The sequence below is a fragment of the Heterodontus francisci genome, chromosome 36 (assembly GCF_036365525.1).
Source record: "Heterodontus francisci isolate sHetFra1 chromosome 36, sHetFra1.hap1, whole genome shotgun sequence".
NCBI lineage: Eukaryota > Metazoa > Chordata > Chondrichthyes > Heterodontiformes > Heterodontidae > Heterodontus > Heterodontus francisci.
The window spans coordinates 50,677,170-50,702,137 of record NC_090406.1 but is presented as its reverse complement, the minus strand read 5'-3'; the positions used below and the strand labels follow the sequence as shown (position 1 = coordinate 50,702,137).

The following is a 24,968-nucleotide window of genomic DNA, read 5'->3' as shown; positions in this document are numbered from 1 at the left end:
ATTGCTCGTCTTGAATGAATTAAAAAAAATTCTTAGGTATGTCCATCAGAGGTGCTGGCACAGTGGCATACAGTTGGGAGGGAGTGGCCCTGGGAGTCCTCAACATAGACTCCGGACCTCATGAAGTTTCATATGGCATCAGGTCAGTAACGGGCAAGGAAACCTGCTGATTACTACCTACTGCCCTCCCTCGTGTGACCAATCAGTGTTGCTCCGTGTTGAACATCAGTTGGAAGAAGCACTAAGGGTAGCAAAGGCACAGAATGTACTCTGGGTGGGAGACATATGTCCATCACCAAGAGTGGCTCATTGGCACTAAAGGCCTGCTACCCGACCCAAACCCGATGGGACCCGACAGCATGTGTCGGCCTCTGGTCGGGCCTGGTCAGGTCGGGCCGGACATGCACAGTAAGTGCTCTGCCAGTAAGTATTAAAAATAAAAAACTTAGCTGAGCTGGGAGTCCAGGACGAAACTGAGTCTGTGCAGTGAGCGGGTGATGACATCATAATGACATCACGCATGCGCTGCAGCTTCGTGGAGCTTCCCAGTTGGAAGGTGAGTAAAGGGATGGTCAGGCAGGGCTCGGGCCGGGTTGAGTGCGGTCAGGCTCGGGGCGAAATTGGAGGTACTCTGGTCGGGTTAGGATCCGCTGTGGATCGGTCGGGTTCTTTTTCCTGACCTGAGCAGGCCTTTAGTTGGCACCACTACTGAGCTAGCTGTGTCCTGAAGAACATATGTGCCAGACTGGGCCTGTGGCAAGTGATGAGAACCAACAAGAGGGAATAACTTGCTTGACTTCATCTTCACCCGTCTGTGTCTCAGATGCATCTGTTTATGACAGTATTGGTAGGAGTGACCACCACACAGTCCTTGTGGAGACTAAGTCTTGTCTTCACATTGAGGACACCTTCCATTGTGTTGTGTGGCACGACCACCATGTGAAATGGTATAGATTCAGAACAGGCCCAGCAGCTAAACTGGGCATCCATGAGGGGCTATGGGCCATCAGCAGCAACAGAATTGTATTCAGCCACAATCTATTACCTCATGGCCTGGCATATCCCTCACACTATCATTACCATCAAGCCAGGGAGCCAAGCCTCAATGAGGAGTGCAGGAGGGCATGCCAGGAGCAACACCAGGCATAACTAAAATGACTAGCCAACCTGGTGAAACTACAAACGGCGGAATCTGCATACTGTGGACAGAGCTAAGCAATTCCACAAACAAAGGATCAGATCAAAGCTCTGCAGTTGTGTCACATCCAGTTGTGAATGGAGGTGGACAATTTCACAACTAACTGGAGGAGGAGGCTCCACAAACATCTCCATCCTCAATGATGTCGGAGCCTAGCACGAGTGCAAAAGACAAGGCTGAAGCATTTGAAACTACCTTCAGCTGGAAGTGCCGAGTGGATGATTCATCCCGACCTCCTCCGAAGGTCCCCAACGTCGCATGCCAGTCTTCAGTCAATGCAATTCACTCCGAGATATCAGGAAACTGCTGAAAGCTCTAAATACAGCATTGGCGATGAGCCCTGACCACATCCCGGCTGTAGTACTGAAGGCTTGTGCTGCAGTACTAGCCGCACCCTAGACAAGCTGTTCCAGTTTAGCTAGAACATTGGCATCTACCTGACAATGTGGAAAATTGCCCAGATGTGTCCTGCCCGCAAAAAGCAGGACAAATCCAATCTGGCCAATTACTGCCCCATCTCAATCATCAGCAAAGTGATGGAAGGTGTCATCAACAGTTCTATCAAGCATCACTTATTCAGCAACAACCTGCTCATTTTGGGTTCCGCCAGGGCCACTTGGCTCCAGACCCTGTTACAGCCCTGGTCCAAACATGAACAAAAGAGCTGAATTCTAGAGGTGAGGTGAGAGTGACTGTCCTTATCAACGCAGCATTTGATGGAGTGTGGCATCAAGGAGCCTGAACAAAATGGAAGTCAATGGGAATCGTGGAAAACTCTCCTGTTTGGTGTCCTACCTAGCACAAAGTAAGATGGTTGGAGGCCAGTCGTCTAAGTTTAAGGATATCGCTGTGTGATTTTCTCAGGGTAGTGTCCTAGGTCCAACCATCTTCAGTTGCTTCATCAATGACCTTCCCTCAATCATAAGGCCAGAAGTGGAGATGTTTGCTGCTGATTACACAGTTTTCAGTTTCATTCATAACTCCTCAGATACTGAAGCAGTCTGTGCCAGCCTGCAAGAAGACCTGGACAACATTCAGGCTTAGGCTGATAAGTGACAAATAACATTTGTGCCATACAAATACCAGGAAATGAGCATCTCCTACAGGAGAGATTCTAACCATCTACCCTTGACATTCTGTGGCATTACTATCTCTGAATCCCCCACCATCAACACACTGGGGGTTACCATTGACCAGAAACTTAACTGGACCAACCATATACCTACTGTGGGTACAAGAGCACACCTGAGGCTGCAGCAAGTAAGTAATTCACCTCTGATTCCCCAAAACCTGTACATCATCCCCTCCCTAGCAGCACTAATGAGGTACCTGCACCACGTGGTCTGTAGCAGTTCAAGAAGACAGCTCATCACCACCATCTCAAGGACAATTAGGAATGGGCAATAAATGCTGGCCTTGCCAGTGAAGCTGGCATCCCATGAACGAATAAAAAAAAAGCTACCATTTCTTGTATCTCCATCACTAAACCCTTCTACTCAAACGCTGCCAAATCTTTGGAAATGCTCCCTAAATTGAATAATACCTACTCTTTCTCCCTCACCCCTCACTCTGACCTCACTGCTTGCTCCGGAATACACTGACAAACCCAAGTATTATTGCCTCCATGTTGCCAAATGTCAGGAGCCCAGCTCCAAATGCTCCTCGTCTCCAGTTCTGTCTGAGCCGTGGTTAACCCCATCGTACTCTTGACCTGCCACCCCCACCCATCCTTTACTGCTAATTCCCAGGTGTCTATTTCCAACCTGGTAATGATTACTTACTTTTCAAAACACTGTAACGGCCACGTGGTGAGTGTGAGTGATTCCCACTGTTCAACTCCCACCGGGCGGCAGCCAGTGTTTTTTGTTGTTCGTATTTAACCCCTTGATATTTTATTTGTCAAATAAAGAGACAGCGACAGGTTTTCTTACAGGTTTAAAACAAAGAACAATTATTTATTGAGCAATATGCTGTAAATTGTCGCAACCGCATCTACTCGTGCATTGACTTTCACTCTGCCTCGCTGTCTTTCTGCCTCATGCCCCCTGCCAGCATTTGATAAAATACCACATTACCAGGCTTGTTAGCAAATTTGAAGTCCATGGGATAAAAGGAGCAATAGCAGCATGGATACAACAGAGTGTATCAGGGGGAGGGATGTTAGCCAGGATTTAGTACTAGGACCAGTGCTGTTTATGATGTACATTAATGACTAGGGCTTGGGGGTCCAGGGCACAGTTCTGAAATTTGAAAATGACACAACACTTGGAAGTGTAACCAACAGTGAGGAATATAGTTATAAACTTCAAGGACATACATGTTGGTGGAATGGGCAGACATATGAGGAATATGAGGCACTTCTTTACGCAGCAGGTGATAATGACCTGGGACTCGCTGCCCACAAGGGTGGTGGAAGTGGAGACAATCATTGACTTCAAGAGAAAGTTGGATGGCCACCTGAGAGAAGTAGACTTCAGGGCTCTGGAGATTGTTCCAGGGAGTGGGACTGACTGCATAGCTCTGTGAAGAACTGGCATGGACTCGATGAGCTGAATGGCCACCTTTTGTGCCGTAAATGACTGACTCTGTGACGTGGAAGATGCAATTCAGTGGAGAAAAGTGTGAGGTGATACATTTTGGTAGGCAGAATGAGAAGAGACAATGCAAGTTGATTGGTACAGTTTTAAAGCGGGTGCAAGAAGAGAGAACAGAGGTGTTTGCAAGCAAATCTTAAAAGGTGGCAGGACAGGTTAACAAAGCAGTTGATAAAGCATGTGGGATCTGAGGCTTTATAAATAGAAGCATAGAGTACAAAAGCCAGGAAGTTATGAAAAAACTGTAAAACACTGGTTTGGCCCTGGCTGGATTATTGTGACCAATTCTGGGCACTGCACTTTAGGAAAAATGTGAAAAGCTTTAGAGATAGTAGAAATAGCAAACAAAAATAAAAGCCACCAATGATGAAGATTAAATAACTGTAACTTGGCAGTTGACGACACCTACCAATAAATCAAAGGAGACCCTAAACCTGTCAAATCACTCCAGAAATGGACAGTGGATTTGAGACACCCGTTGAATGTCATCCCTCCCCCGCTTGAAAATTTACAAGTAAACGTAACGTGTAAAATATGAATAACCTATAAAAGCTTAGTTTTACATAAACCCTGGAAAACATGGAGAGATCTACTGCTTTATTTTGAGTCAGAGGTAACTGACTTTTGTTCTGTTCAACAACCTCAAAACAACATAAATGTTGAACTTTATCCAGGTAACTAACGTTTGTCAGAGGTAAGTTCCCGCAAGTTTTCTGATTGATGAGACTTGCTGTTTGTTAGCCCCTGAACTGCAACCCCACTTTCCATGTGATAGAGACAAAATAAAAACTGGGTACAGTTTTGAGGTTTTAGACCATTTTTCATGAAAATACAACACCAACTGTATAAAACCCTAGTTAGGTCGCAGCTGGAGTATTGTGTACAATTCTGCGCACCAAACTATAGGAAGGGTGTGATTGCACTGGAGAGGGTGCAGAGCAGATTCACCAGGATGTTGCCTGTGCTGGAGCATTTCAACGATGAAGAGAGACTGGGGAGGCTGAGGGGGGACCTGATGGAGGTATGCAAAATTATGAGGTGCATTGATTGGGTAGATAGGAAGCAACATGTTCCCTTAGCAGAGGTGTCAATAGCCACGGGGCATCGATTTAAGGCAAGGGGCAGGAAGTTTAGAAGAAATTTGAGGAAAAAAAATTTCACCAAGAGGGTGGTTGGAATCTGGAGCACACTGCCTGAAGGGGTGGTAGAGACAGGAACCCTCACAACATTTAAGAAGTATTTAGATGAGCACTTGAAACATCATAGCATACAAGGCTACGGGCCAAATGTTGGAAAATGGGATTAGAATAGATAGGTGCTTGATGGTCGGCAGGGACATGATGGGCCGAAGGGCCTGGTGTATATCTCTGTGACCATAAAGAGTATAAAATGTTGAACTTTGTGAAGTGATTTTTAATATGAAAGCCAGCCTGCACATAGTAAACCTGCCATGTACTTAGTTGCTGTCACTCCATCTTTTCAATTTAGGCTTCTCAAGGTAAAGCAGGAACTCTTCAACTTACTTTAGTTGAAACTGTTTAAATCAGTGCCAAATTACAAAATGGAATCAATAACTTCATTGTCTCTGGGAGTTCTGTTATTAGTCATATGCCCTCCTTCTCCTGTAGCGGTGCAACCAACCTCTGACTCACTTGGGGCACTGCTCGCAATAAATTGGAGCTCGACAGGAGCATTATACCATGAAACATTCATCTTAATCAGTATGTTTTAAAGTGTCACTGTTCTGCCTTTGCAGTCTGCCTAAACGAAAAGGAAGTTTCCAGCTGCTTATAACAGCTACTACAGTCAGCAAGTGCTTCACTTACACAACGTTAATTTTAAATTGTGCAGGTGACATGAGTGCTTGTCAATTGCATTACTGCGTCAACAAGAAGTTGCACTTACACCAACATACGAATTAGGAGCAGGAGTAGGTCACTCAGTCCCTTGAGCCTGCTCCGTCATTCAGTAAGCTCATGGCTGAACTGATTACTCCACATTACCACCTACCCCTGATAACCTTTCACCCCCTTGCTTATCAAGAATCTATCTTTGCTTAAACATATTCAAAGACTCTGCTTCCACTGCCTTTAGAGGAAGAGAGTTCCAAAAACTCACGACCCTCGGAGAAAACATTTCTCATCTCTGTCTTAAATGGGCGACCCCTTATTTTTAAACAGTGACCCCTGGTTCTACATTCTTCCACAAGGGGAAACATCCTTTCCGCATCCACCCTGTCAAGACCCCTCAGGATCTTATGTTTCAATCAAGTCGCCTCTTACTCTTCTAAACTCCAGATGATACAAGCCTAGCCTGTCCAATCTTTCCTCATAAGATACCTGGAATGAGTGGGCTGTCCGTCTAGAAAACCTCTGTACTGCGTCCAACGCATTACCATCCTTCCTTAAATAAGGAGACTAATACTGTACACAATACTCCAGATGTGGTCTCACCAATGCCCTGTATAACTGAAGCATAATTTTGTATTCAATTGCCCTCGTGATAAACGATAACATTCTATTAGCTTTCCTAATTACGCGCTGTATCTGCAGACTAACCTTTTGCGATTCAAGCACTAGAGCACCCAGATCCCTCTGCATGTCAGAGCTCACATAATCCAATTATTTAGTGTAAAAAAATGACAATTACATGGAGCAGACTGTGACCCAACTTCAATCAAAGGCATCTTTTAAGATTTCTGTCTGTCTGCAGTACGATGTCTGATTACACCTGATAAAAACGTCCCAAGCTGCTTCACTGATGAAAGGCACTGCATAGGGAAAATGGTAGAAGCTATTATTAAAGATGTTGCAACAGGGCATTTAGAAAAATTCAAGGTAATCAGGCAGAGTCAACATGGTTTTGTGAAAGGGAAGTCATTCTCACCATTTTGATAATACGCTTCTTTGTTATTCTTCCTGCCAAAATGGGCAACTTCGCATTTTCCCATCCTCCAGATTTTTGCCCACTCACGTAACCTATCTATATCCCTTTGTAGCCACCATATGTCCTCTTCACAACCTACGTTCCTACCTATCTTTGTGTCATCAGCAAATTTAGCAACCATCCCTTCGGTCCCTTCATCTAAGTCGTATAAATTGTTAGAAGTTGAGGCCCCAGCAATGAAGCACACCACTCAATACATCTTGCCAGCCAGAAAATGAGCCATTTATGCTTACTCTCTGTTTCCTATTAGCTAGCCAATCTTCCATCCATGCCAATATGTTACCCCCTACACCATGAGCTTTTATTTTTTGCAATAACCTTTGATGTGGCACCTTATCAAATGCCTTCTGGAAATCTAAGTACAATATATCCACCAGGGGTTCCCCCTTCATCCACAGCACATGTAACTCCCCAAAAGAACGCCAATAATTTGGTTAAACATGACTTCCCTTTCACAAAACCATGTTGACTCTGCCTGATTACCTTGAATTTTTCGAAATGACTTAACTGCCAATCTCTGGGTATTGGGATTCTTATACTTCACTCATCTCCTGTGACTAGCTCTCATTCTTTTCCTCTTTTTGCTTGACTATGACTCGACTTCTGATCTTTCCTGCCTGACTTCGTACATTTTATTCACAAAGCAAATTCCTTCGATTCCAATCCCACCAATCTCTATTGTAGGCATTCCATTATTTGGTGACTCATACCTCAGGCTGGCATGTGTTAAGTACTTTGTTGTTTGGGAAATGGCAAGGCTGCCCCATTAGGTGCAACACTGTTTGTCTTGCCAGGACATAAATAGGTGTAGAGAAATACTTTGGATTAGAATTGGGTCCCACAGGCTTGTTCGTGCAGACTTTTTTCATTTTCTTTAGCTTCTATCACATCCCCAGACAACACAAACTAAGACGGCTCAGTCTTTAGCTCATCCGAGGCAATTCTTAACTAATTTAACAAAGATGGTCCTTCATTCAACCTTGACTAGCATGAATATGTCTTAATTTTGACTACTTGGTTGGAACCACCTGCTAAATATGAAAGATCTTCTATTCTTATAGTTATGCTGCTATCTTGAAGCATCAGTGATGTTGGCCATTAACTGTTTCTGCTATCCTTGACTTCAGTTCTTCATTTTAAGGCCACCTTTGGACATATTTAAGGCATTTCTCCAACACCAGCCCCTCACTTCTGATTTACTGCTCTTCTACATTAAACCATTCAACAAAGTGTGATGCTGGAGCTTGATGGGTATATACCAGGAAGTGCACTCAATCAAACTGGTCTTAATATATGACTGGCAAGTCTGCTGTGTCACTGCTCACATCAGTTGGGAGGGTATGCTGCTCTGTTATTATCAGTGTATTTTGCCCCACAATACCACCAAATAAATCATTCAGATTTTACTTTAGGATTTTCACCAGGGCTTTGGGAATTAATAGACTATCGTAGTTAATTTTCTAGAACCTTACTTGCTTTTGATACATTAATATCCTACCTTTTCAGTTCAGTGCTTTTGTTTTAGTTGAGGCAGTCAACAAAGTATGGTGTTACATGAAGTCTGTGTGACAGACGAGAAGTCGTGCAAAACATGTAACCGTTTAGTGACTCTCGTGACCTTGCTGACAGATGGAGAATATGCTTTGACTTTTAGCTGTGCTTATTTTCCTTAACAGTGAAGTTGCATTGCCACCTCCTAGAGTGAGTCAGAAGAGCAGGTCCTATAACACTAGGCTTTCAAGCTTACCACGCCATCCTATGGCAGACATAAGAATAACAGGCGTTACTGTTAGAGCATTGTCAACTCAAGGATGAACAACAATATCTCCATGTAGTAAAACATCCCAAGGCAGATACTTCTACGAAGTATTATAAAGCAAAATTTGACATTGAACCACAAAAGGAGATATTAGGGAAGAGGGCCAAAAGGAGTGTCTTGAAGGAGGAAAGGGAGATAGAGGGACAGATTCAGGGAGGAATTCCAGAGATTAGCATTTTGGCAGCTGAAGGCACTGCTGCCACTGGTGGAGCGATTAAAATTGTGGATGCTCAAAACGTCAATTAGAGCAATACAGATACATCGGCAGGTGGTTGAGGTGGAGGAGGTTAAGGAAATAGGGAGGGGCCATGTAGGGATTTGAAAACAAGAATGAGAAATTTAAAATCCAGGCATTGCTTAACCGGGAGCCAGTGTCGGTCAGCAAACACGGGTGATGGGTGAACAGGACTTGGTGCAAGTAAGGACGTGGGCAGCAGAGTTTTGGATGACGTGAAGTTTACGGATGGAGCCGGCTCATGTTACTGAGGAGGAAATAGGCAATCTTAATGGTGGCGTGGGTATGTGGCTGGAAGCTCACCTTGGTCAGATATGACAGCAAGATTGTGAACAGTTTGTTTCGACCTCACATAGTTGCCAGGGGGAGGGATGGAGTCAGCGGCTCGGGAATGGAGTTTGTAGCAGAGACCCAAGACAATGGCATCTGCCTTCCAATGTTTAATCAGAGGAAATTTCTCCTCATCCAGTTTTGGATGGTGGACATTCAGTCTGAGAATTTAGAGACAGTGGAGGAGTTGACAGATGATGGTGAGGTAGAACTGGGTGTCATCAGCAAACATGCGAAAACTGACGTGTTATTGGGTGATGTCGCCGAGAGGCAGCATGTAGATGAGAAATAGAGGGGACCAAGGATAGACCCTTGGGCGACACTGGAGGTAATGTTGCGACAAGAGAAACCATTGCAGGTCATTGTCTGGCTGTGATTAGATAAATAAGAATGGAACCAAGTGAGAGCACTTCCACCCACCTGGATGACGGTGGAGAGACGTTGGAGGAGGATGGTGTGGTCAGCCATGTCAAAGGCAATGTATCTATATGCAGACATAATGCATCTGCCCCTATTTGCATCTAACCTCTTTGAGAACCTCTGCATGCAGAATCCAACTAGCACAGAACAAGGCATGCTGAAATGTTGGATATAAACATATAAATGAAAAAGTTTTATTCAAATGGCTTGAACTGAAAAAAGATGCAAATAAATTTAGTTTAAATTTCTGCATCATTGAAAATTATTGTGTATACCGTTGTGCTGATTTAAAATGTACATGTTTTTAAAAACTTTGAGCTAAAGTTCTGCCCCTAAACGTAGGGACTTGTATATATTCCCACCAGTGTAATGGGAATAAAGTTCACAACAGATGCAGGCGGGTAGCTCGATTCTTACATCCTGGCCACTGATTCGGCCACCGCCAAATGCAGCACAGCAGCAGAATGGAGCCGAGGAACCGGCACGCAGGCTGGTGGGCTATTTTTAGCTCCTGCATGCCTCCAATCCTGGCACCAGCGCAGGTCAAAAATCCAGCCCAATGGCTTTGGTCTTCATGTTGTTCAATTGGACGAAATTGCATCTCATCCAGGACTGGATGTCGGACTCGCAGGCTGACAATGGAAGTTTTGGAGAAGATTAGATGTAGGCGTGAGGTAAAGTTGTGTGTCTTAAGTTTACCCCATGTCTTTGCATGATGTTGCTGAGGTGCAGCATGTGGATGAGGAACAGTTGGAGGCCAAAGATAGAATCTTGGCAGACTCCAAAGGTAATGGTGTGGAGTTGGAAAGGGAAACCATTTCTGGAATAAAAACAAAGTGCTGGAAATACTCAGCAGGTCTGGCAGCATCTGTGGAGAGAGAGAAACACAGTAAAAGGTTCAGGTCTGTGACCTTTTGGCCATTCCTGGAGGTGCTTTGGCTGCGATTGAATTGGTAAGCATTGAACTAAGTCAGGACAGCCCCAATCAGCTGGACAGTGGAGGAGGCACGTTGGAGGGGGATGGTGTGGTTAACCTTAGCAAAGGGTGCAGAGAAATCCAGAAGGTTGAGAGGAATAATGCACCACTGTTACATAGGATGTTGCTTATGATTAGGACCATTTCAGTCCTGTAGCAGGAGCAGAGACCTGATTGAAGAGCTTCAGACATGGAGTTGCAGGAAAGATGGGCACAGATTTGGGAAGTGACAACACATTCAAGGACTTTAGAGAGGAAAGTGAGGTTGGAGATTTGGCAGTAGTTTACGAGGCCCAAGGGATTGAGCAGTGGATTGACAACAGCAGTTTTAAAAGGATGGGAATAGTACTTCAAGGGAGGGAACCATTTACAATGCCAGCTTGTGTGGTGGGCAGGAAGAGAAGTTAGGTGGTTAGCAGTTTAGTGGCAATGGGATTGAGAGAGTAGGAGGTGGATCTCATGGACACAGTGAACTCTAAGATGTATGTAGGGCAGAACTTTTAAATATTTTATACAATTACAAGTTGATGATCTATGGCATTGTGCTGGGGGTGACGAGACAATTTTGTACAGTTGGAGTTATGAGTCCAGCTATTTTAATGGAACTCTTCCAGTGTATTGCTGTTTGAGGAAGGGGCACACAAAGTATGTTTTCAGGAACCAGCTGTGTTGTTCTGAACTTAGTATTGAGAGGTCTTGAGAGCAGGGTGTAGTGGCCTTTCCTTTGTTTCTCTTCTCCCCTGTAATTCCTGCACATAGCCATGTGACTAAGGCAGAAGCAAAGTGGGAATTTTTTAGAAACCTACATATCACAACTAATTGCTGCTGGGTTTTGGGATTGTAACATGGCCTTTCTCATAAATGCTGTTCAACAGTGCATGGTTCTTGGCTTAATTATTTTCCCTTCACCGCAGGAGGATATTGAAGCTTTTGCTGACCAGGTACAGGATACTGAAGTAATGAACATTTCAGAAGCAGGCAATGCTGACTGTGCAGGTGCAGAAGATGATGTGGACAAGGGCCTCAAGCAAATTCCAGACTTGACTTCAGTTAAAAAAGTAAGGTGGTTATGAATGTCTGTACTGTGTGCAATTTCAAGTAGAGCCAGTGGCCCCCATGATAACTAAGGCAGGAATATTTTGGAGGGGTGGGGTGGATTGGCTGACAGGAAACCCAAATTAAGAAAGACCTGTTATAAATAATTTGAACAGTTTCTCAGCAGACAGCTTGACAGGTTGTTGAGCTGGAAAGTAGCTAGAGAGTGTATCGGTGGCAAGTCCAACATGGCGATGGGTCAGATGTTAGTTGTGGGAGTGGGTGGGTGGGTGGGGTCAGACATCTGGAATGGGTTGGCTGATAGGGGATAAACAAGCTGGATTGAGGGAAGGAAAGCACTCCTGCTCCTCCTGGCCTACAAGCAGTAAGCAGTGCTGTTAAAGGCTCTTATCTGATGGATGTGGTCCTACTCCCTTCCCTTCAGCTGGAGGGTTTCCTGAGGTTCAGGAAACCCAGTCTGTGGGTATTAAAAATAAATGTTTACTTAAAATTGAGGCATGTAGTTTCCTTAAGAGATTTTAGTGAGTGACCTGCCACCTGAGAGTGGTTCGGTTGCTCGCCTCTGTTAAAACCGGTAGGGGGTGGATTGGAGCCTGGCTCATTTTCTTATTTTTAACTTTCCACCCACTCTGGAATGTTAGCATTCTCCCCCAATATATTCAGCTACAAGAGCAGGCATTGATTCTACTTTTGGATAAGGGGAGGGAGAGGGAATGCAGAGACTTAAGTTGTAAAATGTGTGATTTGAATTGATCTTAAGACTGTAACCGGTAGGAGGTGGATAGTGTTAGGGCTAATGTGAATATTTTCTGGTTAAGGAGCTGAAAAGGACAGCAGAAGACTCAACGGAGGGGGAGCCCATGCAAGTTACTGAAGTAAGATAGAACTTCATTTGATCATTTTTACAAAACATCCAGTAGAAACTAGACAAATGATTTGAGGCATGATTAGGTGAAAGATGTTTTAGATTGAATTGTTTTTCTTTATTGTTTATTATATCATAATTGATAGAATGACACCTTTATCTTAAATGTAGTTATGGGAACATTCATCCTCTCGTGTCTCCTCTGCCTTTCATGTAAATCACTGCTGTTCATGTACTTCAGTTTCATTTACTCATCTTTGCTCCATAACCCTTGATAACTTGACCTAACAAATCTATCCATCTCAGAATTAAAAACTCTAATTATCACGCAGCTACCCAAAAATGTGGAAAATTGCCCAGGTATATTCAGCCCACAAGAAAAACAGGACGAATACAATCCGGCTAATTACTGCTTCATCAGTCTACTCTCAATTATCAAAGTGATGCAAAATGTCATTGACGTTGCTATCAAGCGGCACTTACTCAGCATTAACCTGATCATGTACGCTCAGTTTGGGTTCCGCCAGGGTCACTCGGCTCCAGACCTCACCACAGCCTTGGTCCAAACATGGACAAAAGAGCTGAATTCCAGAGGTGAGGTGAGTGTGACTACCCTAGATATCAAGATACTCAAGCAGTCCATGCTTACGTGCAGCAAGACCTGGAAAATATTCAGGCTTGGGCTGATAAATGGCAAGTAACATTCATGGTCATTGCAGCACTGAAGGCGGCCATTCGGCCTATTGAGTCCATGGTGGTTCTCTATAGAGCAATCTAGTCAGTCCCATTTCCCTGCTCCTTCACTGTAGTCCTTCATGTTCATTTCCCTCAAGTGCTCATCCAATTTCCTTTTGAAATTATTGATTATCTTCACTTCAACCACCTTCTTAGGCAACGAGCTGCAGGCTGTCACCACTCGCTGCATAAAAAAGTTCTTCCTCACATTCCCCCATATCTCTTAACCAAAACCTTAAATCTGTGTCCTAGAGTCCTTGTTCCATCAGCTAATAGAGCAGCTTTTCTTACTCTACCTTATCTAAACCTGTCATAATCTTGTACACCTCTATCAGATCTCCCCTCAACCTCTTTTGTTGTAAGGAGAACAAGCCCAGCTTCTCCAAGCTAACCTTGTAGCTAGCTTCCCTCATCCCTGGAACCATATCTCTCTCCCTTGTCATCCAAGGAGCCCTGGCTTTGGTTCCCCTGCCTTTCCCTCTTGTTGGAATTTACCTAACCTATATCAGAAACATCTCTTCTTTAAATGTCACCCATTGTTCCATTACAATTTTTCCTGTCTTTCCTGTTTCTGCCACACAAGTGCTAGGCAATAACCATCTCATAGTATCATAGAAATTTACAGCATGGAAGGAGGCCATTTGGCCCATCGTGTCTGCACCAGCCGATAAGTAGCCATCCAGCCCAATTCCCACTTTCGACTTCTTGGTCCGTAGCCTTGTAAGTTTCGGCACTTCGTGCGGATATTCAAATACGTTTTAAATATTTTGAGGGTTTCTGCCTCCACCACCATTTCAGTTCCAGATCCTTAGCACCCTCTGGGTGAAATAATTTCCCCTTGAGTTCCCTCTAAACCTCCTACCTTTTATCCTAAACCTGTGCTTCCCGGTTACGGACCCCTCAACTAAGATAGATGAATTCACGTCACAAATAGAAGTAAATGACTTAGATTTAACTGCCAATGCAGAGACATGGTTACAAGGTGAATAAGTTTGGAAAATAAGTATTCCAGGTTGCACAAGATTGAGAAAAAAAACAGACAGAATGGAAAAGGAGGAGTACTAGCAGCCCTGATAAAGGATTACGTAAGCACAGTAGTGAGAAAAGATCTTGGCTCAGAAGATCAGAAAGTAGAAATAGTGTGGGTGGAGATCAGGAACAACGGGTCAGAAATCGCTGGTGGGATTAATAGTGTTGGACAGAGCATTAAGCAAAATATCATTGGAGCTTGTAACAAAGTTAGTGTAATAACTGAGGGACTTTAATCATCTTATTGACTGGGCAAATCAAATTCTCGAAGGTAATCTGAAGCTGAGTTTGTAGAATGCTTTTGTGACAGTTTCCTGGAACAATATGTTTTGGAGCCGACTCTACATAAAGCAGTTTTAGATCCAGTATTGTGCCATGAGGCAGGGTTACTTGGTAATCTCAGTCAAGTATTTTCTGCTGAAAAGTGATCATATATTTGAATTCCATATTAAGTTTGAGAGCGACATACTCAGGTCCCAAACAAGAATCTTCAAGCCAATTGCATAGGTATGAGGTGAGAGTTGGATTAGGTTGATTGGATAAATAGACTAAAAGATATGGCAGTAAATTAACAGTGGGAAACATTTAAAGAAACAATTCAAAATGTTAAACAAAATTACATTCCATTAAAAAGCAAAAATTAAGCAAGAATCTGTGGCTTACTAGGAAGTTACACTTAGCATCAGATTGAAAGAGGCTTATTATGTTGCAAAGAATATTAGTAAGCCTGAGAATTGGGAGTGTTTCAGAAACCAGCAAAGGGTGACTAAAATGTTGAGAAAAGCAAGAGTAAACTAGCCAACAACTTGTATTTATATAGTGCCTTTAACAGAATAAAACATCCCAAGGTGCTTCGCAGGAGCATTATAAAACAAAATATGACCAGAGTAATGTAAGATGATATTCGGTCAGATGACCTTGGTCAAAGAGGTAACTTTTAAGGAGTGTCTTAAAGGAGGAAAGTGAGGTAGAAAGGTATAGAAAGGTATTCCAGAGCTTAGGGCCTAGGCAACTGAAGGCGTGGCCACTAATGGAGGAGTGATTACAATTGGGGATACCCAAGAAGCCAGAATTAGAAGAGTGCAGATTATCTGAGGGGTGAAGCTACAGAGGGATTTGAAAACAAGCATGTTAAAATCCAGACTTTGCTTGACCAGGAGCCAATGTAGGTCAACGAGCACAGGAGTGCCAGTTGAACGGGGCTTGGTGCAAGTTAAGACATGGGCAGCAGAGGTTTGGATGACCTCAAGTTTATGGAGGGTAGAATGTGAGAGACCAGCCAGAAGTGCATTGGAATAGTTAACTCCACAGATAATGAAGGCATGAATAAAGGTTTCAGCAGCAGATGAGCTGATGCAGGGGCCAAGTTGGGCGATGTTAAGCAGCTAGAAATAAGTGGTCTTAGTGCTGGTGCGAATGTAAGCCAGGAATATTTAAACAGATTATCAGGAAAAAGTATTGGAGGGACTTAAGGGACTAAGATTGTCAGAGGATACAGCAGGATATAGATCGGTTGGAGACTTGGGCGGAGAAATGGCAGATGGAGTTTAATCCGGGCAAATGTGAGGTAATGCATTTTGGAAGGTCTAATACAGGTGGGAAGTATACAGTAAATGGCAGAACCCTTAGGAGTATTGAAAGGCAGAGAGATCTGGGCGTACAGGTCCACAGATCACAAAGTGGCAACGCAGGTGGATAAGGTAGTCAAGAAGGCATACGGCATGCTTACCTTCATCGGTCGGGGCATAGAGTATAAAAATTGGCAAGTCATGCTGCAGCTGTACAGAACTTCAGTTAGGCCGCACTTGGAATATTGCGTACAATTCTGGTCGCCACGCTACTAGAAGGATGTGGAGGCTTTGGAGAGGGTACAGAGGAGGTTTACCAGGATGTTGCCTGATCTGGAGGGTATTAGCTATGAGGAGAGGTTGGATAAACTCAGATTGTTTTCACTGGAACGATGGAGGTGGAGGGGTGACCTGATAGAGGTTTGCAAAGTTATGAGTGGCATGGACAGAATGGATAGTCAGAAGCTTTTTCCCAAGAGTGGAAGAGTCAGTTACTAGGGGACATAGGTTTTAGGTGCGAGGGGCAAAGTTTAGAGGGGACGTGCGAGGCAAGTTTTTTACACACAGGGTGGTGAGTGCCTGGAACTTGCTGCCAGGGGAGGTGGTGGAAGCAGGTATGATAGCGACGTTTAAGAGGCATCTTGACAAATACATGAATAGGATGGGAATAGAGGGATACGGACCCCGGAAGTGCAGAAGGTTTTAGTTTAGACAGGCATCAAGATCGGCGCAGGTTTGGAGGGCCGAATGGCCTGTTCCTGTTCAGTATTCTTTGTTCTTTAAGGGCTGATAAATCCTCAGGACCTGATGGTCTACATCCTGGCGTTCTAAAAGAGTGGCTGCAGAGCTAATGGATGTGCTGGTTATGATTTTCCAAGATTCCTTAGATTCTGGAATGGTCTCAGCAGTTTGGAAGTTAGCAAATGTAACACCGCTATTCAGGAAAGGAGGGAAAGAGAAAATGGGGAACTGCAGGCCAGTTAGCCTGCAATCAGTCATTGGGAAAATGCTGGAATCTATTATTAAGGAAGCCTTAACAATCCACATGGAAAATCATAGTATGATCAGACAAAGTCAGCATGGTTATACAAAAGGCAAATCATGTTTGACAAATTTATTAGTTTTTTGAGAGCCCGTAGATGTTGTATACTTGAATTTCCAAAAGGCATTCGATAAGGTCCCGTATGGGAGATTGGTTAAGAAGGTAAGAGCTCATGGGATCCAGGGCAACTTGGATCCAAAATTGGCTTAGTGGCAGGAGGCAGAGGGTAAGGGTCGAGGGTTATTTTTGCGAGTTGTAGCCTGCAGGGTCCTTTGCTGTTTGTTGTGTACATTCATGATTTAGACGTGAAAACAGGAGGTATGATCAGTAAGTTCGCAGATGACACGAAAATTGGTGGTGTCGTAAACAGTGAGGAGGAAAGCCATAGATTACAGGACGATATAGATGGGCTGGTAAGATGGGCGGAGCTGTGGCAAATGGAATTTAATGCTGAGAAGTGTGAGGTGATGCATTTTGGGAGACTAACAAGGCAAGAGAATATACAATGGATGGTAGGACCCTAGGAAGTACAGAGGGTCGAGGGACTTTGCTGTACTTGTCCAGAGATCACTGAAGGCAGCAGCACAGGTAGATAAGGTAGTTAGGAAGGCATATGGGATACTTCTCTTTATTAGCCGAGGTATAGAATATGTAAGAGCAGGGAGGTTATGATTGAGCTGTTTAAAACGCTAGTTAGACCATAGCTGGAGTACTGTGTACAGTTCTGGTCACCACACTATAGGAAGGATGTGATTGCACTGGAGAGGGTGCAAAGGAGAGTCACCAGGATGTTGCCTGTGCTGGAGCATTTCAGCTATGAAGAGAGACTCAAAAGACTAGGGTTGTTTTCCTTAGAGCAGAGGAGGCTGAGGGGAGATATGATTGAGGAATACAAAATTATGAGGGGCATTGATTGGTTAGATAGGAAGAAACTTTTTCCCTCAGCAGAGGGATCAATAACCAGGGGGCATAGATTTAAGGTAAGAGGCAGGAGGTTTAGAGGGGATTTGAGGAAAAGATCTTTCACCCAGAGGGTGTTTGGTATCTGGAACTCACTGCCTGAAGAGGTGGTGGAGGCAGGAACCCTCACAACATTTACGAAGTATTTAGATGTGCACTTGAAACGCCACAGCATACAAGGCTATGCTGGAAAATGGGATTAGAATAGTTAGATGCTTGATGGCCAGCACAGAGACAATGGGCCGAAGGGCCTGTTTCTGTGCTGTATGACTCTATAAGGTGCCACATGAAAGGTTAATAGCTCAGGTAAGGGCCCATGTAGTTGGGGTAATATATTAGCATGGATTGAGGATTGGTTAATGGGCAGGTAGCAAACAGGGATAAATGAGACTTTTTCAAGTTGGCGGGCTGTGACTAGTGGATTGTTGCAAGGATCAGTGCTGGGACTCAGCTGTTTACAATGTATATTAATGACTTAGATGAAGAGATCGAGAGTCATGTACCTAAGTTGCTGACGATACAAAGCTAGGTGGGAAGGTAAGCTGTGAGGACACGGGGCTGCAAAGAGAAGTCAACAGGTTAAGTGAGTGGGCAACAAGGTGACAGATGAAGTATAATGTGGGGAAGTGTGAGGTTATTCACTTTGGTAGTAAGAATAGAAAAGCAGAATATTTTTTAAAAGTCATGAAACATCTGAATGTTGATGTTCAGAGGGACTTGGGTGTTCTTGTACAAGAACACAAAGTTAAGCAGATACAGCAAGCAATTAGGAAGGCACATGGCATGTTGTGCTTTATTGTGAGGGGATTGAAGTACAAGAATTAAGGAAGTCTTGCTACACTTATACAGGGTTTGGTGAGACCACAACTAGAGTACTATGTGCCATTTTGATCTCCATATCTAAAGAAGGATACACTTGCCTTGGGGGCGGTATAGCGAAAATTCACTGGATTGGTTCCTGGAATGAGAGGATTGTCCTAATATACGCTGAGTAAATTGGGCCTATAACTCTGGAGTTTAGAAGAATGAGAGGTGATCTCACTGAAACATATAACATTCTGAGGGGCTTGACAGTAGACACAGAGGTTGTTTCCTCTGGCTGGGGAATCTAGACCATGGAGGCACAGTCTCAGGTTAAGGGGCCAATCATGAAGGACTGAGGTGAGAAGTTTCTTCAGTCAAAGGGTTGTGAAACTTTGGAATTCAGCTCCAACAACACTCAAGTAGCTCAACACCATCTGGGACAAAGCAGTTGGTTTGATCAGCATCCCATCCACTACCTTCAACATTCATTTCCTCAACCACCAGTGCACAGTGGCAGCAGTGTGTACCTTTTACAAGATGCACTGCAGCAACTTGCCAGGGCTCCTTTGGTGGCACCTTCCAAACCCATGACCTCTACCACCTAGAAGGACAAGTGCGGCAGACACATGGGAACACCACCACCTGCAAGTTCCCCATCAAGTCTGTACTGTCCTGACTTGGAACTCCATTGCTGTTCCTTCACAGTTCAAGAAGGCAGCTCACTATGTACTGATGGGCAATAACATGTTGGTCTTGCCAGTGATGCTCACATCCCACAAATGATTTTTTTAAAAAACGGATCTGCAGAAAATTCCAGATTTCCACTGCCCTCTGTTTGGAAAACGTGTTGGCTGATTTCACTTTTAAATAGGCGATTGCTCATTTTAAGCCTGTGTCCTCTTATTCTCGACTTTTCCAATCAGAGGAAATAGTTTCGCTTAATTTACTATATGGAATCCATTTTAATTAAAGTGATCAGATCACCACTCCATCTTCTATACTTAAGGGAATACAAGTGAAGCTTATGCAACCTGTACATTTAGGTTAACTCTCTAAGCAATGGTATCATTCTAGTGAAGCGGCATTGCATCATCTCCAAGACCACTGTATCCTTCCTGAGCTGCGGTGCCCAAAACTGAATGTAGTACCATAGATGGGATCTGACCCAAGACTTTATGCAACTGAAGCATAACTTTCTCAACTTTGTATTCCTGCCCCCTTGACATAAAGGCAAATTATTGTTGAAATATTGATGAACTCGGAGTAAACAGAACATATATCCCACTGCTACAATTCATACCTAACTTTTAATGGTCCACATGTTATGGAGGAACTGGGAGGTACAGTGGGTTTACACATTTCAATGAAGTTCAATGCAGAGAAATGTGAAGTGATTCATTTTGGTAGGAAGCACATGGAGAGACAGTATAAAATAAAGGGTACAATTCTGAAGGGGGTGCAGGAGCAGAGGGACCTGGGTGTCTATGTGCATAAGTCACTGAAGGTGGCAGGACAGGTGGTGGTTAATAAAGCATACAGTATCCTGGGCTTTATTAATAGGGGCACTAGTCCGGCCTCAGCTAGAGTATTGCATCCAATTCTGGGCACTGCACTTTTGGAAAGATGTGAGGGCATTGGAGAGGGTACAGAAAAGATTCATGAGAATGGTTCCAGGGATGAGGAACTTCAGTTATGAAGATAGATTGGAGAAGTTAGGACAGTTTTACTTGGAGAAGAGAAGGCTGAGAGGTGATTTGATAAAGATACTCAAAATCATGAGGGGTCTGGACAGAGTAGATAGAGAGAAACTGTTCCCACTCGTGAAAAGATCGAGAACAAGAGGGCACAGATATCAAGTAATGGGTAAGAGAAGCAAAAGCAGCATGAGGAAAAACTTTTTCATGCAGCGAGTGGTTAAGGTCTGGAATACGCTGCCTGAGAATGTGGTGGAGGAATTTTCAATTGAAGCATTCAAAAGGGAATTAGATTGTTATATGAAAAGGAAGAGTGTACAGGGTTATGGGAAGAATGTGGTGGAATGGCAGTAAGTGAATTGTTCTTTCAGAGAGCCGATGCAGACACGATGGGCTGAATGGCTTCCTGCGCTGTAACATTCTGTGATTGTGATTTTCTGTTCACCTTTGGGAGCTATGTTTGAACCTAGAGAAGACTGCAGGCTTGAAAGTATGATTGCTGGCTGTGAGGGTCCCACATGAAATTAGTAGGGATAGCCTCAATTGTGGTATAAGTTCAGAAACTTGTCTTTTTATAAAAAATAAATTGAACGAAAATAGAAAAAATAAGACCACATCTGCAAGCATGTTTTTAAAGATTTGGAAATATATCACCCCACATTTGTTTATGGGTTAATTGATGAACCAGGCAGTTCTGTGGGTTTCCTTGCATGGTTGCGTCCGGGATGGCTTGTTTTGAACTGGGAAACTGTTTTTGGTGTCATAATATAGATGGGTCCTGCATGAATTGTGACTATTTCTAATGCATTTGTATTTCTTTCTTTTAGGAAACTAAAGTGATAGGAGAAGAATCAGGTATTGTTGAAGATCAACTTGCTACTTTCTGACTAAGCACATCATCGCTCCCATTTCCCCCCCTTTTTTCTCTCAATGCAGTCAGTCGCGAGTGTAACAGCATTTTGTAGTACTGGTCATTTGAAGAATAGCACAGCTACAGGAAGAATGGAAAACTGAGGTGATCTGTCCATTTGCATTATTATGCTGCTAGGCTTTTACTGCATAACTGACCTGTTTTGATGCTTTCAGGCAACTTAACACAAACATTATTCAGCTTTCAGCAACAGAGTTGGCAAAGTTGATGTATTGGTTTTATCGATTCAATAGTTTGATTTTGAGTTGTTAATGAGTCTGAAACTGCAGTAAAGTGCATAAAAACAGAGGAAATAGTAGCAGGAGTAGACCAGTTGGTCCCTCGAGCCTGCTGTGCCATTCACTGAGATCATGGCTGATCTTGTTCCTCAGCTACACCATCCCATGTTCTCCCCATGTCCCTTGATTCCCGTAGTATTAATTTGTGAACTAATATCTAGTAGGCACAACACAGTGGCGCAGTGGTTAGCACCGCAGCCTCACAGCTCCAACGACCCGGGTTCAGTTCTGGGTACTGCCTGTGCGGAGTTTGCAAGTTCTCCCTGTGACCGCGTGGGTTTCCGCCGGGTGCTCCGATTTCCTCCCACAGCCAAAGACTTGCAGGTTGATGGGTAAATTGGCCATTGTAAATTGCCCCTAGTGTAGGTAGGTGGTAGGAGAATGGTGGGGATGTGGTAGGGAATATGGGATTAATGCAGGATTAGTATAAATGGGTGGTTGTTGGTCGGCACAGACTCAGTGGGCCAAAGGGCCTGTTTCAGTGAAGTATCTCTAAATAAAATAAAAAATAAAAAAAAGGTAGTAAAATTTGCAAAACAATTATACATGTCTTTTTATATCTGTGTTGAAAGATTCTGCTCTCATTAGCAATCATTGCCCCTGTAGAATGAGTCTGACCAGTCTTTACCAAACATTTTGTGCATGTGGATCGACATGTAATAAACCATATCCTTGGATTCCTAGCCAAGCTGTCACAGTTTGAGGATGACAGAATATACCCTTGAATTTGATTCTGAGCAAAATGGCTTTTCTCTCATCGAGCTGAGTAGGAAAATGAAAAGTTTGGTTCATTGCTGTGTATTCTTTGTAAATTCAGCTCGACTTAGATTTTGTCTTTTCAAAGTCAGAGTTGCTGTCTGGCTGCCTTGACCCAGTTGTTTAGGGTGCTTTGTTGCTCAGTTGGTAGAAGATATGATACTCGGCCTTCTGTGTAGGGGAGGATAGAGAGAACCTTGGATTAACTTTGGCCTTGCTGTACTCCAATCAGCTGATCAGAGTGGTCAAGGAACAAGTCATAGACCCCATTTGCAGAAATGGCTGGGAGAGGAGAGGGAATCTAAGGGGAGCCATTTGTTACATCTCAAGGTGACAGTGCTGTTAATGCTGAGTTGATGTTCTGTGCCTGAAAAGGTGACTGACTGCTATTTTACTATGCTTTCCCATTCTGGTTATGTGGGTTGTTTTAATCGCTATCTAACAGGTTTTGTTGCAGAAAAGCTGTCACTTTTAGATATTGAATGCAGGTGGTACTGTATTAAAATGTATTTGTTAAAAAGTTGAACCGAGAATAGTCTTGACAGCAGTTAGTACAAGTTAGTTGTATAGGGCTGAAAGAGAGGATTTGAATTTTTATACCGCTTTTTGCAACCTCAGAATAAAGGCCTGCTTCGGTATAAAATTAAAACCCGACCCGGGCCAGAGTCCTTTAATTTTATTTCGCGCCCCTCCCAACCTGACCTGACCCGACCCGAATATCGCAATAAATTTAATGATATCAAACATGTTATTGTGCTCTGTCTTGTCCAAATGGTAATACATGTGATCCTGTTCATCCGTTCCGGCAGCAATCTATTCCTGCAGATGGAGTTATGGGGGAGCCTGATCCAGTGAGTTCCTGGAGGCAGCACTGTCCAGCCTGACCTGACCCAAGCCCGAATGCTGGACTTGAAATACTGACCCGACCCAACCGGAACCTGACACATGTCGTCGGCTCTAGTTGGGGTCGCGTCGCCAGGCTTTACCTCAGAATGTCCCAAAGCACTTCACAGCCAGTGATGTACTTTTGAAGGGTAATCACTGTTGTAATGTAAAAGATTTGTGCAAAAACTGGTTGCCTAACAGCCATGAGATAAATCACCTGACCTCTTTACAGCCTTGGTTCAAACATGCGCAAAAGAGCTGAACTCGAAGTGAGTTGAGAGTGTCTGCTCTTGACATCAAGGCGGCACAGTGGTGCAGTGGTTAGGGCGGCACAGTGGCGCAGTGGTTAGCACCGCAGCCTCACAGCTCCAGCGACCCGGGTTCAATTCTGGGTACTGCCTGTGTGGAGTTTGCAAGTTCTCCCGTGTGGGTTTTTGCCAGGTGCTTCAGTTTCCTCCCACAGCCAAAGACTTGCAGGTTGACAGGTAAACTGGCCATTATAAATTGCCCCTAGTATAGGTAGGTGGTAGGGGGAAGGTGCGGATGTGAGTGGGTAATGGAATTAATGTAGAATTAGTATAAATAGGTGGTTGATGGTCGGCACAGACTCGGTGGGCCGAAGGGCCTGTTTCAGTGCTGTATCTGTAAATAAATAAATAAAGGCAGCATTTGACCGAGTACGGCATCAAGGAGCCCTAGCAAAACTGAAGTCAATGGGAATCGGGGAAAACACTCTGCTGGTTGAAGTAATACCTAGCACAAAGGAAGATGGTTGTGGATGTTGGAGGTCAATCATCTGAGCTCCAGGACATCACTGCAGGAGTTCCTCGGGGTAGTGTCCAACCATCTTCAGCTGCTTCATCAATGACCTTCCTTCAATCATAAGTTCAGAAGTGGGGATGTTTGCCAATGATTGCACAATGTTCAGCACCATTCGCTACTCCTCAGATACTGAAGCAGTCTGTGTAGAAATGCAGTAAGACCTGGACAATATCCAGGCTTGGGCTGATGAGTGGCAAGTAACATTCGCGCCCACAAGTGCCAGGCAATGACCATCTGCAACAAGAGAGAATCTAACCATCTCCCCATGACATTCAATGGCATTACCATCGCTAAATTCCCCACTATCAACATCCTAGGGGCTTCCATTGACCAGAAACTGAACTGGAGTAGCCATATAAATACCGTGGCTACAAGAGCAGGTCAGAGGCAAGGAATCCTGTGGCGAGTTACTCACCTCCTGACTCCCCAAAGCCTATCCGATAGAAGTGTGATGGAATACTCTCCACTTGCCTGGATGGGTGCAGCTCTAACAACACTCAAGAAGCTCGACATCATCCAGGACAAAGCAACCTGCTTGATTGGCACCCCGTCCACAAACATTCACTCCCTCCACCACCGACACACAGTGGCAGCAGTGTGTACCATCTACAAGATGCACTGCAGCAACGCACCTATGCTCCTTCAACAGCACCTTCCAAACCCACGACCTCTACCAACTAGAAGGACAAGGGCAGCAAATGCATGGGAACACCACCACCTGCAAGTTCCCCTCCAAGTCACACACCATCTTAACTTGGAACTATATTGCTGTTCCTTCACTGTTGCTGGGTCAAAATCCTGGAACTCCCTTCTGAAGAGCACTGTTGGTGTACCTACCTCACCTGGACTGCAGGGGTTCAAGAGGGCAGCTCACCGCCACCTTCTTGAGGGCAGTTAGGGATGGGCAATAAATGCTGGCTTAGTCCACATCCCATGAATGAATTTTAAAAAAAAATATGGTTTAATGATGTTGGTTGAAGGATAGACGTTGGCCAGGACATCAGGAGAACTCCCCTGTGTCTCTT

At 44.1% G+C, this 24,968-nt stretch overlaps 1 protein-coding gene across 3 annotated transcripts in view; it reads left to right on the top strand.

Annotated features, from left to right (window-relative positions):
• LOC137351811 (scaffold attachment factor B1-like) overlaps positions 1 to 24,968 on the top strand; it is a 115,512-nt gene that overhangs the window by 11,852 nt on the left and 78,692 nt on the right. For all 3 annotated transcript variants that reach the window (XM_068016666.1, XM_068016665.1, XM_068016667.1), the window contains exons 4-6: positions 11,433 to 11,576; positions 12,393 to 12,449; positions 21,099 to 21,126. In XM_068016666.1, coding sequence (XP_067872767.1) covers positions 11,433 to 11,576; positions 12,393 to 12,449; positions 21,099 to 21,126 — 229 coding nt within the window. The remainder of the gene's footprint in view (positions 1 to 11,432; positions 11,577 to 12,392; positions 12,450 to 21,098; positions 21,127 to 24,968) is intronic.